At 42.4% G+C, this 18,713-nt stretch overlaps 2 protein-coding genes across 5 annotated transcripts in view; one reads left to right on the top strand and one right to left on the bottom strand.

The window, feature by feature from the left end:
• The window catches only part of CCNDBP1 (cyclin D1 binding protein 1), a 33,138-nt gene that overhangs the window by 5,496 nt on the left and 8,929 nt on the right, over positions 1 to 18,713 (top strand). Inside the window, exons 8-13 of one of the 3 annotated variants that reach the window (XR_014318623.1) lie at positions 406 to 659; positions 1,593 to 1,653; positions 2,692 to 2,738; positions 3,127 to 3,400; positions 7,712 to 7,928; positions 8,168 to 8,351. Coding sequence is in view for 1 of the 3 variants with exons in the window: in XM_082773406.1 (XP_082629532.1) it covers positions 406 to 659; positions 1,593 to 1,653; positions 2,692 to 2,738; positions 3,127 to 3,235 (471 nt within the window). In the remaining 2 variants the exon portion in view is untranslated. Of the gene's footprint in view, positions 1 to 405; positions 660 to 1,592; positions 1,654 to 2,691; positions 2,739 to 3,126; positions 3,611 to 7,711; positions 7,929 to 8,167; positions 8,352 to 18,713 lie in introns of those variants that run through there. The other 2 variants (XR_014318622.1, XM_082773406.1) reach the window with 2 other exon arrangements.
• On the bottom strand, positions 3,662 to 17,011 carry LOC309884446 (protein 4.2-like). 2 transcript variants are annotated; one of them, XM_082773402.1, is made up of 13 exons: positions 13,707 to 17,011; positions 11,705 to 11,890; positions 10,797 to 11,027; positions 10,095 to 10,213; positions 9,260 to 9,382; positions 8,685 to 8,862; positions 8,165 to 8,303; positions 7,692 to 7,795; positions 7,228 to 7,470; positions 5,902 to 6,219; positions 5,408 to 5,565; positions 4,814 to 4,947; positions 3,662 to 4,252 (listed from the first exon to the last, which is right to left on the bottom strand). In XM_082773402.1, the coding sequence occupies exons 1-13, from the start codon at positions 13,714 to 13,716 to the stop codon at positions 4,102 to 4,104; spliced, it is 2,094 nt and encodes a 697-aa protein (XP_082629528.1). In that variant the 5' UTR covers positions 13,717 to 17,011; the 3' UTR covers positions 3,662 to 4,101. The 2 variants fall into 2 exon arrangements, with proteins under 2 accessions (XP_082629528.1, XP_082629529.1); XM_082773403.1 differs by lacking the exon at positions 10,797 to 11,027.

The raw sequence follows: 18,713 nt of genomic DNA, 5'->3' as shown, positions 1-18,713 counted from the left end.
TGCAGTGATGGTTCGGTGATAGAACACAGAGGTTTTTTTTTATGTAGAGGCTTTGATGTAAGTTTGTTCTTATATGACCAAAGTTACTGAGTTGATCTTACTGAGTTTTCAAACCTGAGTCTAGTTTACCTTACATGTGGTTTCCATGAAGCCATATTCTGAACTGTGTGGTTTTAGGTTGGTATAAGAATGGGACTATCTGCCACGTTCTTGCTGTTTGTTGTGTTGAATTAGTTTTTCTTAATACAGTCTTATTAAGATTAACAGAATCAAGCAAATGAGATGCTGGTTGAAGAAGGATTCCTCCATATATTATTTGTTTTCTAGATCGTATTTTACCTTTCCTCCTGGGTATTGATAGAGTGGATGTTAGGTTCTGGGTTTTCAGGGCATCTGTATTCTCAGGCTCTGGTGGAAGGGCAAGACCCCTACAGTGATATCACGGAAGATGAAGATCTTGGCTTTCGGGGCAACAGAGATACCTATTGGTCAGAAGCTGACCGGAAACTGCTTAGCTCCTGCATGGGATTAATAAAGGCTTCCAAAGCTTGCCTGAAGAAAGTCTTGAGCGTAGTGAAGGCTTATGGCAAAGCTGAATCTCCAGAGCAGATTGCTCAGCTGGATGACCTTGCAGACATTGCTAATGAGATCAGTCCAAGGTAAGTAGGTCTCTCCCCGTGCTGCGTTCTGCTCCAGAGCAGTCCCTTTCTTTCCTGAGGTCTAGAAAATGGACTAGAAAAAACATTATGATACTTAAGCTGTGACCAGGTGGTGGAAGGGGGTTTGATGGGAAAACTATTATATCATAGGCTGTTGAGAGTTGTGCAGGTTAAGAAAGGAGTATGTGCTGCTGCTTGGGCTGGAGCTGTGACTAGATAAGGTGGAAGTGCCACACAGACGCCTCAGAAGGTGGTGAGAAGTATTCAGTGGGAATAACCAAATGTCTCCTTGTCATGCCCTGCTATTCCTGACTTGCACTGTGGAAGTGTTACCAGCAGGTCAAGGGAGGTGATCCTCCCCCTCTGCTTAGCCCTGTTGAGGCCACACCTGGAGTATTATATCCACAAGAGGGACATAAAGCTACTGAAGTGAGTTCAGAGGAGGGCTACAAAGATGATTAGAGGACTGGAGCACCTGTTGTACAAAGACAGGTTGAGAGAATGGCCTGTCTGGCATGGAAAAGAGAAGACTGGGGGGAGACCTCATTAATTACCTGAGGGGCGGGTGTTGAGAGGATGGAGACAGTCTTTTTTCAGTTGTGCCCAGTGACAGGATGAGAGGCAATAAGCACAAACTGAAGCACAGAAGATTCTGGCTGAATAGGAGAGGGCATTTTTACTGGGAGGGTGACAGAGCACTGGAACGGGTTGCCCAGAGAGGTTGTGCAGTTTCCTTCTCTGGAGATATTCAAAACCTGCCTGGATGCCATCCTGTACAATGTGCTCTAGCTGATCCTGCCTGGCAGTGGGGTTGGACTAGATGATCTTCAGAGGTTCCTTCCAACCTCAGCCATTCTGTGGTTCTGTAACTGAGATCTCTGAATTGGGTGATTGGAGGGCTTTCTTTCATTGCACTTCTCTCTTCCATTCTAGTGTTGATGAGTTGGCACTGAGCATGTATCCACCTGTGAACCAGCTGGCCGTGCGACTCAATGTAAGTTTCTACAGCCTGCATGCAGTTCTGCTTGCTTGGCTGTAGGAAAGGGGAGGAAATTAAACTGGGGGAAATTAAATTAGGGGAAATACCTTTGTCAGGGAGACAAGGGTATTAGTTGCTGTCTAAGTAACATGCTCTGGGGAACCAAGAGTCCCCTCTAGTTCTCACACACTCATCTTCTTTTAACTGGAAATGCAGTCCTCATCTTTATTTCGGGGAAATGGCTGTCCACTCTAGCGCTGGCTCTAAACTCTAATCCATAGAGACATCCAGTGACAGTACCTCAGGAAAGTGAAGTGTAAGGCTGCCAATGTGCCTTACATCTACTTTTTTCCCTGGGTAATTTAGATTTGCTCAAATAAAATGGTCTAAATTAAAGAAATTAAAAATTTTTACAATGAGCATGGTTAAGCACGTTTCACTTGTTAAGTGAAATAAGCTGCTTAGAGAAATAATGTCCATTGCTTCCATGAGAAGCAATTTCCATTTTTGGAGATGTTCAAAATTTGGTGGGGCAAGGCTCTGAGCAACTTGACAGAACTATGAGGTTTGCCTTGGTTTGAGCAGGAGGTTGTACTTAGGTGACTTCCAGGGGTCCCTTCCAACCTAAATTAATTATATACTTTCTCATATCTGAAATTCTTTATTCTGGTTTCATACATTTGGCCAGTGGCTTGATTGTTGTTGTTATAATTAATGAAGTATTGCTTAATATCAAATTGTATTACAGTGAGTCACTTAATTTATCCCTTACAATGTTACCAAATTTTAATAGACTTACCTTTTAAAGAAAAAAAACATACTAATGTATACTTTAAAAAATGATCTGTCTGTATTTTTACCTGTCCCAGTCAGCAACAGGTCAGGCGATACTCCCACCCATGTTAGATGGCTTCCTTTTGCATCAGGATCTGTGGCAATTTTACTTATTTTTGGCCATGTCAGGCATTCTTGTACCTTCCCTTTTTTTCTGATATTGCTGGACCCCCTTTTTCCATGTTTGGTGTACTTTACTTCCATTTTGTTTTTTTCTAGGCTGCTAAACTGGCCTCAGTATTAAAGAAAGTCTTAGAGATTACAAAGTGAGTATGAGATACAATTTATAAACATGCGTTGCCTGCTATGGAAGTTGATATCTTTTTGCCTCCTGTCAAAGATGACTCATTTCTAGGCAGCAAACGCTGTCATTTTGGAATAATTCTGATGTTATCCAGTTGTAATGGGATAGGAATAGGATGTCAGGAATTAAAGTGGTTACTGCTGAAGATGGACATATATGTGTCAAAGTTTGGAACTAGAGACATGGATGTTGGTTCTTCCTGGCTCAAAGTACTGTGGAGCTATAATGGACCTGTTTTAATGATGTGGTAACTTGGGACTTCACACTATGTATGTGTTGTGTAGGTTTCCGGATACATAAATGTAAAACCCTCAAGGTGGCCTTCCTAATGAATTTCCTCCACTTTGCAGGACAAGCCATGTCTGTCCACCATCAGAGGAAGGCTGGGTGCAGTTTCTGATTGGTGCAGTAGATCACAACATGGACAAAATCAAGAACTTCACGCAGGGTGAACTTTAGCTCTTCTGTGTCCACATGTGTAGCTGCTACTGGCCCTGATGTATGCTTTTCCAGTGAATCTGGCCGTTCTCCAGCTACAGGGAGAATGATGAGGACAGTGCTCTTAAGAGAGAACTTCAATGCCACCTGGCAAAACTCACAAAAAATCACCCTTTGCAATTGCAGGTGATGTCATTTTGCTTGGACTCTTGGGATGGTGCAGTGCTGAATCTTACTGTTGTGAATGTGCCCAGTTTTTCAGACATTACAACTGCTGTGGGGTTCAAAGAACAATAAAATGCTGCTAGATCTACGTGGTTAGCTGCATCTGTTTACAGGTGGCAGAGAATATATATACATAGAAGAATAGGATCTTGCTGCTTTTGCAAGCCAAATGAGCCATTAAAAAAAAAAATACAATGCTGATATTTTCTGTCTAACCATAGAGAAGAGCAAATTATCTTCCTCTCTTCTGTTCCCTAAGAAAGCAATAGAAAATGCTGTCTGCTGCTTTACCAACTTCAAGGATCTGTAGGATATGAGTACATCTCTAGAGAAATACTACATCTATCATCGCTTCAGAGTTCTAAGATATGCTTTTTTTGCCACAGGGGAAAAATGACTAAGCATTGGTGAGTTGAGTGGATATGCACAAAGAAATACAGCATCTACTTGAGCATTTAGCCTATGTTTGTCACAGGAAGGTCCAACTTGCAAGATCTGAGAGTGGATATAGTTGCATATGGGAGAGAGTTGAGTTTGTATGAATAATACAAGTCAGACGTAGTTTTAAATAAACTTTTAACATCTATGCTTGTCAAAGGTCAGTCGGAAAGATTGTGACCACTCTTTCAAATAGGACAGCAGGACTTGTTCTAAGCTGGGCATCAGGCAGCTGCAATGTTGATACTTTTGTAGCTCTTCAGGTTTTGGAGTTGAAGGCAGGTAAGATTCACAGTGAGTCTTCTGGGCCCTGCTTCAGTGGGAGTGAACGAGATACGCAGCTGTTGAGTGCTTCCAGGCTGCACAGAACCCATCCTGAAAGGCAAGAGGGGATTATACAGGAAGCACCCCTCTCTGCATTTCTTGTTCATTAGGGCTCAGGAGATGCATTTGGGAGACATGAGTGTGATGCCCCCCAAAACAGGGGGTGGGGTGTAAATAGAAAAAGACTAGCAGTGTCCTAAACTGCCATGATGGAATTGTGATCAGACAGCAATTTGGAGGAAGTTATGAGGGTTGAACTCCCCATGAATCATCTACTTTGTCCTAATGCAGCTTTCTGAGAAAAATGTTGCTTTTTCATGTGGAAAAGAGTATGCCTTTTTAGATGACTCTTGGCTAAGTCAATTTTACCTGGCTCTTCAGCAGAGAAGGGGAGGATCAGATGAAAGTTATGTGGCTTTTCTCTTTTTCAGTGAAAATCTTCTGTATCACCCCTAAATAAGGGAGTGCTTGGGGCTTTCAACTGTAGTGGTCTATTCCTGCCTTGTTGCCTGTTTATTCTGGGGGCAGGCATTTCCAGGACAAGGGTTTCTCTAGCTTGTATTGTGTCTGTTTTTGCATTTCCTGTTCTTAGGTTAATCAATTTGCACTCACCTGTACTTCCTTTGCCTGTAAATGAGCCCTCTCCCTCCTACCACTATCACACACTTCTCCAGGGGTTCAGCGAGAGGGTTCAGGAGGCTAATCTCCACTGAGGCTGGCTGGTACTGTACCATGTGTTCTGGAAACTGTTGAAAGAAGGGAGTGAGATGAAACTGAGAGAAAAAAAGAGAAACTTTTATGATTAAAGGGAGAGGTTTTTTTTTTTTTTTTTTTTTTTTTTTTTTTTTTTTTTTTTTTGCCAGAGGTCCCAGCATGAGCTGCCAGTTGCCAGAAGATTCAAAGTTCAGCTCGCTTTCTTTACTACTACGGTATTTTGAAGTTTCCTTTACAGCCTCTGATTTGCAGGCTGGTGAGTGAGTTAGGAGTCATCTGGATTTCCTTGTCTTTACACATAAATGAGATAGAAGTGGGAGGAGTATTGTATATGACAGTGCAGCACAGCACTTTTCCCAAACTTATGTCTCAGTGCTTTGAAAGAAGATAGTATGAGGAAAGCCATGGAACACAGCAAGCGTCTTTCTGCTGCTTGTGACTAGGAAAGCTGTTTTCTCACCACTGCAGTACAGAATGATGAAGCAATCTAACCTTAATAATGAGAGGGGGATCACAAATGCGGATCTCTTCCTGTGCAAAGCATATGTAGGAGTCCTTGTCTCTCAGCATGGCAGTCAGCCGAAGCAGATGGTTCTCTCCCAACTCTTTTATGTACTGTGAGTAAGGCACAATGGCCTGCAGGGTGTTAGCTGGAATACAGAGTGGTGACATAGAGGTGAGAATGCAACTAATATTAAGTTCTTAGACTGCATGCTTCCTAGCAGTGTTTAGCACCCAACACTGCACTAAAAGCTGCAGTATTTAAAAGCTCTAGAGACCCCAACTGAATCTGCAAATTCAGAAATCTGTAGGGTGATCCACCTAACGTGCTGCAGCTTTCCTCTTCTCCCCACCAAAGTGATTTGTTTGAATAGCCTACAGTCAGCTTTCCAGCCAGGCTTTTGCAGACTTAAAGCTAAGTGCATTTTTCCTAAATGAGAGGACAGGATATACTTTTCTGTCCTTGTGTCCAGTAGAATCCTTACCTTCATTGCTCTTGAGGATAAAATGAAATTCTTTCTTCCAAAGTTGGGTAATGGATGTGCCACCATAATGTAGAGACTGGGCCCCAAGTACCAAATGAGTTGCCTTCTCTCCACTGCTGGGGTTAAACACTTCAACAGAAATTGGAACATCTTGTCCCAGTAGCAGAGAACTATTGGACTGGAGTTGGATAAAAAGGTTAACTGGCTCTTCAAGGGCAGTAGTAATGGAGCTGAACTCTGGTTTGCTGCTGGTAGTTGTCTCAAGTGTCTTTATTCTTCTGTAGACTTTGTCAAGTATTTTCTTTTCCTGAAGAGAACCTGTTACAAAAAAAAAAGGGGGGGGGGGAGGTATGAGGAGGAGAGTGCATATTTCAGTGTTATTTCCTGTGTAGTAATTGTAAAGCAGTAAATGCAGAAGGATGGAGTTGCATTGTCCTAACAGTGCTGTAGACAACTATTTCTTAGAGCATAGAGAGACATCTCATTGTGCTTCTGATTGGAGCAGATTGAGAATTTCATCTGACAGCATGTTGCATGTGCCTGAAAGATTCTACTTTGAAAGAATTCTATTAGTTTTGGAAACACTTTAGTGCTAACATCTGTCAGAGTAAGAGAACAGTTGCCTCTCTGTAATTGTAGCTATGGTGCAGTACTATCTTGTCCTGTGATACACTGCAGCAAAGAACACAGCATGCCATAGGCTAAGATGAGATTGTAGAGTTGGGAAACTAGGCAGAATAATAGATTTTAAAGGGAGAGCTTCTTTTTGAGGGAGGGATATCATAGAATCATTGAATAGCTTGAGTTGGAAGGGACCCACAAATATCATCAAGTCCAACTCCTGGGTTCCTGGAGGACCACCAAAGAATCAGACCGTGTCTGAGTGTTATCCAAATGCTTTTTGAGCTCCAGCAGGCTCATTCCATGACCACTTCCCTGGGGAGCCTGTGAGGTTTTAGAACATTTGGGAGCACAGCAGTCCTCAGAAAGCTGGAGTCTGAAATGTAATACAAGGGTGATGGGAGATGAATGTACAGAGTTTACAGGTAACAGAAGTCAAGAAAGGAAGTCTTCCAGACAGGAGAGTGTCTGGTGGAGAAATGCCTGGCCTTCTGGTAAGCTGGTAATTAAGCAGGATGAAACTCTGGGGTATGATCTGTACTTTGATTCTGTAGACAGCAAGAGTAAGGTGTTCTTGTGCCATTCAGGAAGAAGTAGTGAGAAGTGGATGACCATAATGCTCTGTTATGGCTCTTCAGTACAGTCCTGTACTCTTCACTTTTAACACTAGTAGGACATGTGTTTAGAAACTTTTCTACCCCATACCTTCAGGATATTTGTAGTTGTGTGTGATATCCTCACAGCGTTCACTGCCCACACTCTTGGTGCTGATGTTGTTGCCAATGTACTTTGTGCAAATGCAAGCTGGCTTGAGGATGCCATCTGCTTTGTGTATCCAGATGTGGCACTTGGCATTTATGGCAGCAAAGAAATAGCAGACATCATAATCCACTTCAGTGTCCCCTTCTTTGATGGCTTGAACAGGGGCTGGCCCACAGAAGGATGCGCCTAAAGAGAAAATGCAGCCCAATTAAGAGTTAGATGCTTGACCAACTAGGCCCATGCTTAGAGCTCCACGGGCTGCACGAACTAAAAGAGTTAATGATGATTTAGTGTGTGAAGTCCTCGGGGTGATTTATGCATCCTCCCATTGGAAACTGAAGAAGGAAGGAATATTGCACTGCTTTATTTGCTCCCTTTTTTCCTCAAGTCTGTCTTTGATATCTTACCTTTGCTTTTCTCCTGGCAGGTGGCATCTAGTGCCTGCCATCCACTGTACTCGGGTAGCAAGTCTGTTCGAGCCATCCAGCATTCATTCCAAACATGGAAGGTCCTGTGAGAGACAACATCATGTGCTTATAACAAGATGCTGAGCCCTGAGGTACAGGAAACTTTTAGCCAAACCACAGCAAGTTAATATTCCTTTGAAAGAACTCAGCACACAGGAAGAGACCATGTTTTTTGATGTAAGTGTAGTTTCTCCAGATGGTTTGGGTTATTGTTGTTCATTTGTGGGCCCTAGCAATATAGCACTCTTTACTTTTGGTTCCTGAGATTTCTCAAGAACAAGCCATGTACACTGCAACTTGGCTGAGCTCTCTCTTATTTACCTCCCTGCAGCTGTTTACCTTTTCCTCTCAGTTGCTTCCTAGACCCAGATATTGTCTCAAACTTTAGTTTGGACCCTGCTGTGTTTTCTTACCAGACTCTGGCACTCTTGTCATGTGTAAGCAGCATTCCATTTTCGTCATAATACTCATCCACATTCAGACTGCTGTTCGTGTTGTGAGCCCATGTGAAGCCTGTGACAACCCTGGTGGGAATTCCCAAGCACCTCAGAACTGTGCAGAAGAAAGAGCTGTGAATCAGTTGTGCATCCTGCTGTAAAGGTATCTTTGCCAGTAGATGTAGAGCTGGTTTTGATACTAGGCCCATCAGAATGGCACTGGGCCTGATATCTGGACTTTGCAAGAAGCACTGTCCCTTCAGGAAGTGAACTGTCATAGGTGCATTCAGTGAATGGTGTGTACTAACACTCCTTTAGCCCAAAGCTAGCAGTGCTAAATGTTGATGAGTAAACTCGGAGGATCTGCCTCGCACTTAGAGATTAAAGGTTATGTTATTGGGATCTGTGCTTTCCCAGGAATTCAGTCATATGCTAGAGGTTCTGTGTACCAGGTAAGGCTTTACTCAACCCACAAGTCTTTGAACCACAACCGTACCTGAGCACATGACTGCAGCAAACACCCAGCACTGCCCATAGCGGACAGGTTTGCACTTCAGTGCCACCCACTGCCGGAGGATGGGGCTGCTGCCCAGCCACTTGGAAGGGGATGTCCCATCATAGTATTTCCCGGTCCCATATTCTGTCATGATTCCTCTAACCTCATCGCAGTTCATCTTCAGGGAAGGAGGAGAGAAAGATGAATTAAGGAATTACATCTTAGTAGGTAAACCATATCCTGTTTGATGGAACTACTTCCAAGGCAGCAGAAACAAAAAGGATTTTTTGTGCAGAACATGGAGATCATGACTGGCCAGAGCAGGTGCAACAGTCTCCCTTGAGATTTATTCAGTAAGTGTGCTGCTACTGCTAAGAAATTCCTGCAGCACTACTTGTCTGCTGCAGGAATATCAGGAAGGGCTGGAGATAGGTGGGAGATGTTGTTTGGAACAGCCCTGGGCAGTCTTACTGAGTAGTCGGTGGGTTGCTGTAAATTGGGATTAAGTATATACTTAGCCTGTCTGCATTCAGACCTTCTCTGCTATGGACTAGGCTGCTGACTACTCTCCTTACCATGGCAGCAACTGTGCGGCAGATGTAAATAGGGTTCTTGCGCTGAGTGTGATCCTTGTCCCGTTGATGGCGTTCACCTATGTCCAGCAGTGTGAAGCAGATGTCCACAATATCCTCCTCAAACTAAAACAAGAACACAACATCTTGAGAAATGTGGCCTTAATGTTTGTTCTCTGGAATCCCTGCAAGGGCTTGAAACTGTGCAGATTGTTTCTCCCTTTCTACTGCTAGTCTTATATAGGTGGGCTGTGGAGGAAAGTTCCAGTCAGAGATTTGAAGATGGAGCACAACATACTGAAGGCAGAACTGTTGCTTTATTGAAGTGTAGTGAGAAATGCTCTGGCATGATACTGCATCCCATGACTGAGGGAAACTCCTGATTTTTTTTCTGGAGCACTCTAGGTTGGCATAGAGGTACTTGTTTAATCTGTTGTCACTAAAGTGGAATAGAATCCAGCTCTCATCACTGGCAGATTAGTCTTGGGCAAATTGGAAAATCTTGTCCTTCCTCTATCTGTAAAACAGACGGTATTATTAAGCTCTGCAAAATGGTTTTTTATCTGTTGACGAAAGGAAGAGACAAATCCCAGACTGACGTGTTTCTTCGTAAAAGGACTGGCTGAGAAAGTAGCTAAAATTACATATGGGATTATGGGACTTCATATATAGGTCTCCGTTCTCCTGCATGTTCATAGAGAAAGACAGTGGGAGCAGAGAACAGACTCTTTCATCAAAGCCACAACATGGGAATGAATTGCATTCTGTACATACAGGAGATAGACACCCTTCCTCTGCTGGTGGCTGTAAGAGAACACAGACATATTGGACCTCTTACCTGATTGAAGTCCCAGGGCTGTGCCAGGACTGCATTTTCAGTCCCCCAGTAAATGATACCCTCTTGGTTTAGAATGTACTCCTGCCGCTGTGCCTCGTTAGCCAAGAACACTTCATCATCTAGAATGGAGGAAAAAAGCATAAGGAGAAAAGCATTCTTGGTCTTGGATGCCCTTGCATCAGCAGGCTACGCTACACTTAGGCAGTCCCTGGCATTGTACCCTTGGGAAATACCACAGATTCTGAATTGAGCAGAAAAGAATTTCATTGCAATCTCTGCTCAAGTAGAGGAACTTCAGAAAGATCCTACAAAGCTAGGCTATTGTACTAGCTAGCTTTTTTACTCTACTTGTTACTGACTTCTCTGTTCCTAAGGAAGATCCAATGGCATTAATCAAACCAGTTATAATCTTAACTCATAGGAAATAAATGATTGAACTGCTTTTTCCTTTGCAAGACCACGGTGTTCTGATAACAGAGTACTTCAGGAACAGGGTAGGAGTGCTGAGGCAGGTTGCTTCAAGCTGTGCTACCTGTACAAGCCCCTGCCTCCTTCCTGAAGTGCTGAGAGGAGCAGGGCAGGAGTAGAGGGAAGCACTGGGTAGGGTCAGCCTTAGCCTTTCCAGAGGCAGAGTGTCAGAGCTCAAAACTGTTTTTGTGAAGTGACTGATCTATGACTGCCTTTTTGTTCCTGATTCCTCACCTTGGCACCAGGGATTAAAGAGAAGGATGAAGTTTCCCAGGAGACAGTAAGACTTGGAGGCATGTAAAAGCAGAGCATACTGGCCAATGGGAGCATTGGCAGGCGTGTTCACAGAGATGGTCCAGAAATATGGGTCCTGTTCTTTTAGAGCTGCACTCCACTGCTTCTGGTCTCCCAGGAGGGAGATAGGAAATTCAACCTGGGTTCCATCTGTTTTGGAAGGATTTGGTCCTGCAGCAAAAGAGATCTGGTTTCCACACATACATTGCCACCCCCTGCAGATTTTAGGGACCATGGCTAGATCTGGAGTCATAGCTATCCTTTCATGTGGGACACTTAAACTTAATGCTTACCTTAATGCTGCTGTATTAAAGCTTACTGAACCTTCCTAAGGTTAGTACTGAACTAAAGCCACCTTGTTTGATAGTGGAACGTGCATTTCACAGAGTGTAGAAAGGAGGAACAGCCATAATAGTGCAGGCCTGTTGCTCTTGGGATTCAGTGTCTTGTGACAAAAGCCACAGTCAAATAAATTATGGTAGAGCAAGCTGAGAGTGGATGGTGCTGCCCTTCTCAGGGCTCTTGCTGAAAAACACTGTAATAGAAAACATCTGCAAAAGACTAGCAGAGTTTAAATATTCCTAAATCAAAAGTCATGAGTGAGGAGAGATCCCATGAGTACTTTCAAAGAGCAATGAGCTTGCGTTGTGCTGTAATGTGTTTTGGGAAAAAGATTTAGTTTTGACCTTGCAGTCCGAGCGGCAGGAGACTGCTCTGGCTTAGATAAACAGTTTGTTTGCTTCACTTCTAAATGTGGGCACATCTGTCCAGCTATGGAGATGTCTTTTGGCTCTGTTCTTCAGGTGGCTTTTGTACAATTGCTCTACAAGGTATGGTAATTATGTTACCTGTCTGTACTATGAGGAAGGTCCTTTTCAGCTGCTGCAGGTAGTTGTATACTGGAGATGAGAAGCTCACTGTGATAACAAATGGCTGCCCACGCCTCACCATAAGCCTTTTAGTGCTGATCTCTTCTGTGTGGTGGTTATTGTTGTTGATTGTGATCTTGAAATCACATCTTTTGATGCTCAGACCTGTAGCATGAGAGGAAATAGAATGAGCTTGAGGCTGTGAGCTGCCCACACTCTGGCCCTGGGTCCCATCCTGATACAAGCCTGTTTCTCCACTCAGACAGTGCTCTATGCCTTTGAGACTTCCAGTCCAGTAGCTGTAAGGGCCTTTGCTATGAGCTTGGTTGTTCTCTTATCAAGTGGCTAATGAGTAGCTTTTGCTTGTACCTTAACAATGTTAAGTGAACCAAGTGACTATAAAAAAGCTTCTTCTGCCCAGCAATGGACATAGAACAAACCTGATCCTTCAAATGGTACAGTTGTTGTGGTTAGCACTGAGCGTGCAACTGTGACTACAGTTGGAGTCTTATGGTGTGTACTCAAAGCAGCTTTCCTCCATGTGGATATGTGGTTGAAGTTGTGCACAGGAAGGAAGCTGTCACACACCACTTACGTTGTGGATGCAAGGTCTTCTAGCAATTACAAAAATTCTAGATATATCTGCTGTGCATCAGAGATCAGCAACTAGTCCAAACTTTCCTGCTGGTGCAAATGCAAGGTGGCTGTGTAGTTTTGGAACTATACTGGATCACAGTAAATAAAATACTAGTTTTTCTCTCTTTGTACCACACTGTAATCTCACACACAGAGGTACTACAGGAGACAGAAGAATGTCATCTGTCTCATATGCATGCATCATACACATACATGCCTCTGTCTGCTGCCAGCAAGAAAAAAAAATTGTCACAGTTTCAGTCACCCTGCTCTTATGTAATTTAGTGTGCAGTGGCCTTAGTGTGATCACCTACTTGCACTTTTCTTCTGGTTTTGGTGGTGTTCTTAATCTTTCCAGACTTTCTGTGGAAAATCAGATGGCATCATGATTTCTCTCAGCCTTGGGATAATCCTGACCTCACTTATATATTCAGCTCTCAAATCATCACTGAGTCCCTTCAGTTTGTGAGTTGTAACAGCTGCCCTTTATATGACACATCCAGTCATATACCTCCTCTTTCAGACCCAGGTTTATCTCTTTGTTGCAGCTAGAAAAGATCCAAAGAGCATTCCCCTCCTGTCTAAACCCACTGCTCCCATGCTAAAGACAACTATTTCTCTTTGCAGTTTTCGTTGGTCTGCTTTCTCCTCCTGTTTAATTTGCCTTATCTTCTTCATTGATACCTTGATAACTCCCATTGCTGTTGTCCCGTCTCTGTTCGTTGTGGAAGCCCTGCTGCATTGTTTGCAGTTACTTCTTGCGGTCTGGAGTTCAGGTCCCTTTATGGCTGTTCCATACCTGTGCTGGTGTAAACTTTACAACACCAACTCAAAGCTTATGTGTTGTCTTCTGTATTGTGAAGATGTCTGTTCTGGCTGTGTTGTAGGCTGTTGAGTTGTATGTGGTATGGGAGTCTGGGTTCCTTTCCTTCATATAACTTTTCATGGATCTTATTGTCACTTTCTTTAAAGTTGCTTGGAACCTGGACCCTCTTCTTCAAGTGGCTAAAACAGTCATCTCTCTGCTTCAGTTTTGTAGTCTGGACTACATTCCTTTTCCCCACCCCCATGTTAAGGATAACTCTCTTGCTCTTGCTTCCAAACCTTCACAGCTGCTTCTTACTGCTTCTCTCAATCTACTCTTAGTCGTTGATACAAGCTTTTGTTTTCTCTGTTTATGAGAAGTCCGTGTGAATTGACCTCCCTTGGACTTTGTCTCCCGCACTGTAAGAAGCTCCTCTCTTCCTCTAGCCTCATGAACACACTGTCCTGAAGAGGGGACAGTTATTTTTCCTGACAGACAATCAGCAAATGTTTGGGATTAACAGAGAGAATTTTCACTTACCTTGGCCCATGTCTGTTTCCCTGGTGCTATGGAAGTCTTCAGCTCCTGCTTGCTCTGGTGGGCAATGCCTCTTTCCTTTTTCTTAAAATAAATAAATAAATAAATAAATAAGAACAGTTTGCAAAGTTGTTTGCTCAATTTCTTTACGAGGGGTGGGACGTGATGTTGCCACCTCTCCTTCATCTTATCTTGCTGACCTGCTCTGCAGAAGTCGAAGAGTCTTTTTATCTCTCAGACCATACTAAAGAGAAGAAGGGATGACTTTTCGTATCTACGGATGAGGTTAAATTCCACGCTGGCGTGTGAAGCCTTTAGAAACCTCTAGATGGCAGTTTCTTCATAGAGCTGTGCTGTAGGGACCCCAGAGTAGGAAATGCAAATTTTGGCTTGGCCCTAAACACTGTACAGAATGTGCTTCAAATATTACTGTTGAAGAGCTGATCTCCAACTGTGACTATAAGATGCTTAGATACTAAACCCTTCAAGAAGTAAACAAGTCGATACATCCAGAGCCCTTGTTCATAACTTTAATATGTGAAAACACTTCAAAATCAGAAAACTTGTTTACAAAAGTAAAAACCTAAAGAGCAGAATTTCTGTAGCATGATGCAGTTCATTCAAAACCATCACACTTTAGTCTTGGACTAAACAACATATCGTTCTTAAAGTTGCCATAAGATAAAAGGAAGTCATAGAATGGCTTGGGATGAAAGGTACCTTAAAGATCATCTACATCCAACCCCCATGCCATGGACAGGGATGCTACCTGACTAGATCAGGTTATTCTGAGTAGTAAAGGTGAGAGAGACAGCTTTGGAAAAGTTGTAGAGGAATATGAAGATACTGAGTGACTAGGCCATAAAATAGCAAGTAGAGATTAATGTAGATATATGTAAAATAAGAAAAATGAATACGACCCTTATAAATGCACTGATGCATTTGGAGGTAGATGTAGTCATTCTAGAATGACATTTGGATTTGTATTAGATAGCTGATGTAAAATATGGTCCTATGTTCCTGGCATTTTTCTTACTATTTACTTGTTAAACTTTATGCTTCAGGTAAGCTAAAGACAAATTCTCTTAGTAAATTAAGGCTATGCTATAAACGCATACATGTAGATTCATTTTCATGGGATTTCTGACTGGTTGAAGTTAGAGAAGGGATCTCTGGAGGTCATCCTGTCCACCCCTCCAATGCGAAGCAGGGCCACCTAGAGCAGGTTGCCCAGGATCATGTTCAGATGGATTTTGAGCACCTCCAAAGTGGGAGAATCCACAACCTCTCTAGGCAACGTGTTCCGTTGCTCAGCCACCCTCACAGTAAAAGTCTTTCCTGATGTTTAGATGGCACCTCCTGTCTTTCAGTTTGCTCTCCGTTGCCTCTTGTCCTGTCACTTGTCACCACTGAAAAGAGCCTGGCTCTATCTTCTTTATGTGCTCACTCCTACAAATGTTAAGATCTCCTTGAGCCTTCTCTTCGCTAGGCTGAGCAGTCCTAACTCTCTCAGCCTTTCCTCATATGTGAGATGCTCCAGTCCCTTCATCATCTTTGTGGCCCTTTGTTGAACTCTCTCCATTGTCCATGTCTCTCTCATGTCCGTGTCTCTCTGGTACTGCAGTTCCAGAACTGGACACAGTACTCCAGGTGTGGCCTTGACAGCGTTGAGTAGAGGCGAAGGATCTCCCAGTCTGCTGGCAGTGCTCTGCCTAATGTAGCCCAGGGAATACCATTAGCCGCCTTAGCAACAAGGGCACATTGTTAACTACTTCGACGTTTATTAGTAAGCATCGAGATCACCTCGTTTGCAGAAATTAAGAAAGCCTAAATTTAAGCACAATGGGGAGATGTTCCAGAAAAACCTGGGTTTTGTTGTTGGTGGTGGTGGTGGTTGATTGTTTGCACGGCTTTTCTATATCAATTATATATGACTTCAATATGTATTTTGAACTTCTTTTTATAAAGAGCTGAACACAATGTAATTACCGATTCATGGTCTTTAAGTGTACATATGTTGTAAGCCATTGATCATGCTCAAACCTCTGACTTTCTTTGCGCGATCAGTGTTTTTAAATGCACCTTTGCAGAAATAATCTCTAATCCAAGAGAGTGGTTTAGATACAAGCTGGTATTTACCCCATCACCACTGCACTGTAGTGGCTGTGTGTACAGATAGTAACATTTCTTTGTCAAAACTGCAACTACAAGTAGTATTTACTAAGTAGGATGCATTGATGAACACATAGTAAGTACTTCTCTGTTCGCAGTTTACAGTCCCTTTGTGTCTCTCATAATATCAAAAAGGGTCTAAAAAGGAAATCTGTTGAAAGGCATAACACACAAGAGAGACTTCCACAGGCATTGTTCAAGTGCTTGTACTGGCATTCCATCTAGTGAGAATTTGCAATCTGAAATTGGATACCTAAGATCTGGGAGAAGTCCAAACCTATACTTGTTTCTAAAATGCAACAAAAGCATAAGCTTGTACAACTTGCTAGACTGGATCAGGATGGAGGTTCATCCAGTCTAATCTTGTCTCTGACAGTACGCGACACCAGATGCCTCAGAAGAATGTGCATGAGCCCCGCCCCAGCAAGCACAGCATTGTCTTGTACTAGGTGATTTTCAAGATTAAGTATGTCATGATAAACAAGATTTAATTTCACCCTGAGATTTCTTGTTAATGATAAAAATTCTTTGTAGAAGTTTCCTCCTCTCTACTTTGCAATCTAACATGTCATTAGTGGGAATCAGAAAAACACAAGATGCTATAATCTCAGTTGAGCTGCCTGTTTTATGCTGTTTTGTTTCTGCACGTGATACGGTTGATATAACATACTGCATGACGGGTGACTGAAAATCACTTCCCAGCTGTGCATTTACTAATCTGAATCTCACTGATTGTTATATTCTCATCTGTTTTGCCTTGTTTGGAACCCTCTGAAGCTCCTCACATTTTTTTGGTCCTGATTTATTTAAATGGCTTTATGTCACGTGCAGATTTTCTAGTCTTTTTTCACTCACTTCTTGCATTGCTTGTTCTGAAGGACTTCATTCAGGTCCAGGCAAGCATTGTGACAGTTCTGGGTCCACTATATCCCTGAAATGCTCACAGAAATCTAAAGGAAAACCGATCTATAAAATCCTTTGGAAGTATTCAGTGTTATTTTCTTTATTGTGCTTAGGGATTCTTGGTGTTTTGAAGGTCCAAACAAGAGTCCATAAAATTCTTTATCATTTTTATTACCTTTAGAAATGGAACTTTAAAATGTTACATTAGCATCTTTAATGACTAGGTCTCTTTCTGAATGTAGTGATTGAAAAGTATATACACCTATGTTTACCTTTCATTGTGTCTACATTTGTACCTATGATGTGGCACATCAATGAATTAGATGTGAATTTTAGTCTTGGGTGTAATTTCTTGTTGCCTTAGAGCAACAAGAAATGCTTATGTTGTTCCTTTTATTTTGTCATTTATATGAACAGCATCCTCCACATTCAGAACACAAGTGTGATAGATACCATATGCTAAAGCATAGAATCATGGAGTGGCTTGGGTTGGAAGGGCCTTAAAGATCATTTAACTTCAACCCCTCTGCCACAGATAGCGATGCCACCCACTAGATCAGGTTGGCCGAGGCCCCATCCAGTCTGGCCTTGAACACCTCCAGGGATGGGACATCCACAAATTCTCTTGACAACCTGTTCCAGTGCCTCACTAACCTTACAGTGAAGAGTTTCCTCCTGTCTAGTCTAAATCTATCCTATTTTAGTTTAAGACCGTTCCCCCTTGTCCTATCATGATCTACCTGAGTAAAGAGTCCTTCATCCTTTTTATAAGCCCCCTTTCAGTACTTCAAGTTTGAAATGAGGTATCCCTGAGCCTTCTCTTCTCCAGGCTGAACATCCCAGCTCTCAGCCTTTCTAGCAATGCAGCTTTGGTGAGAGCCAAAGCAGTCAAGTGATTTGAAACTACCAACTTTGTCTCTTTCAGGTTTAAAAAACAAATAATCTGTAAAAGGGTAGTCATTTAACTGACTGCTTGAATCAAGGCCCGGGAAACTTAGCAAGGGAACAATTGTGAGGAGAAACATTTACTGTCCTGGAGAACATTCAAAACCAATTCAAAATATGAATGTGTGATTTCAGCAAGTGTTTACTTTTTTTTTTTTTTGAGTCATCATGTTGGAATGAGGGCTGGGCCAGTCTCTTGTGTATGTTCAGATTAAAAGAGCATATTTATAAGGAAAAATACCGATAATTAGCCACTCCACTAGCTCCTATTGACTTCTGACTACGGGCTGTGTAAAGATTGTAGGTTTGGCAAAAGGTCTTTAAATCCTCCCATGGGCACTTAAACATTTTTCTCTGTAATAATTATTAGTTTATTTGAATGGTTGTCTTATGTCTAACACAGGAAGAATGCGTGTTGTACATCACAGGACAGATAAATCTGCATTTTAAAACTGAAACTGAACCGGGTGCAGTTGCTGTGGGCAGTTAATGCTGATACCTGAAATCCCAGTAACCCCAAGCATTGCAAAGTTTGGAACTTTGCACAAGCTTTAGTGCTGATTTTCCTTTGAACAGCAGGCTTCCTTTACAAACAGTTAATTAGGATGAGGCCATATCAAGCTCCTGTGACAAACACGGTCTCAGATAATTTCCTGGCTTGTATTTAAGAAGAAATACTGAAGGACTTTGAATAACTTATAATTTTAGCTGTGTATTAAATGTTATGGCAGTCTGCATTATTGCAAGATTGAATGAGATTTTGTGAATGTAATCACTACCTCCAGGCCCTTTCTGAAATGAATGGAGAATTGTATACCCTGACTTTCCAAGATCCTGCAAGACTTAATTGATAGGTGCAAAAGCTACCTATTCCCTCTTCTGTGCCTGGAGAAATCCAAACTCCTCTGTGCGTGTGTTTGTGTGTCAGTCTCTCTAAGCTGACTGGTTTCAACACGCTTCAGGAACCTTTGTAAGTATTCGTGTGGGTGG

Source organism: Aythya marila, assembly GCF_965140915.1.
Source record: "Aythya marila genome assembly, chromosome: 16".
In the NCBI taxonomy this organism is placed as follows: domain Eukaryota; kingdom Metazoa; phylum Chordata; class Aves; order Anseriformes; family Anatidae; genus Aythya; species Aythya marila.
Note: the sequence above shows the minus strand (reverse complement) of the source record. Positions and strands in the feature narration are given on the sequence as shown.

Coding starts and splice junctions, on each gene's coding strand:
- LOC309884446 (XM_082773402.1), bottom strand. Junction 11,028..11,704: donor CTTCCTCATAGTACAGACAG/GTAACATAATTA, acceptor CTTTTGCTGCAG/GACCAAATCCTTCCAAAACA. Junction 9,383..10,094: donor AGCCCTGGGACTTCAATCAG/GTAAGAGGTCCA, acceptor TTCTTGTTTTAG/TTTGAGGAGGATATTGTGGA.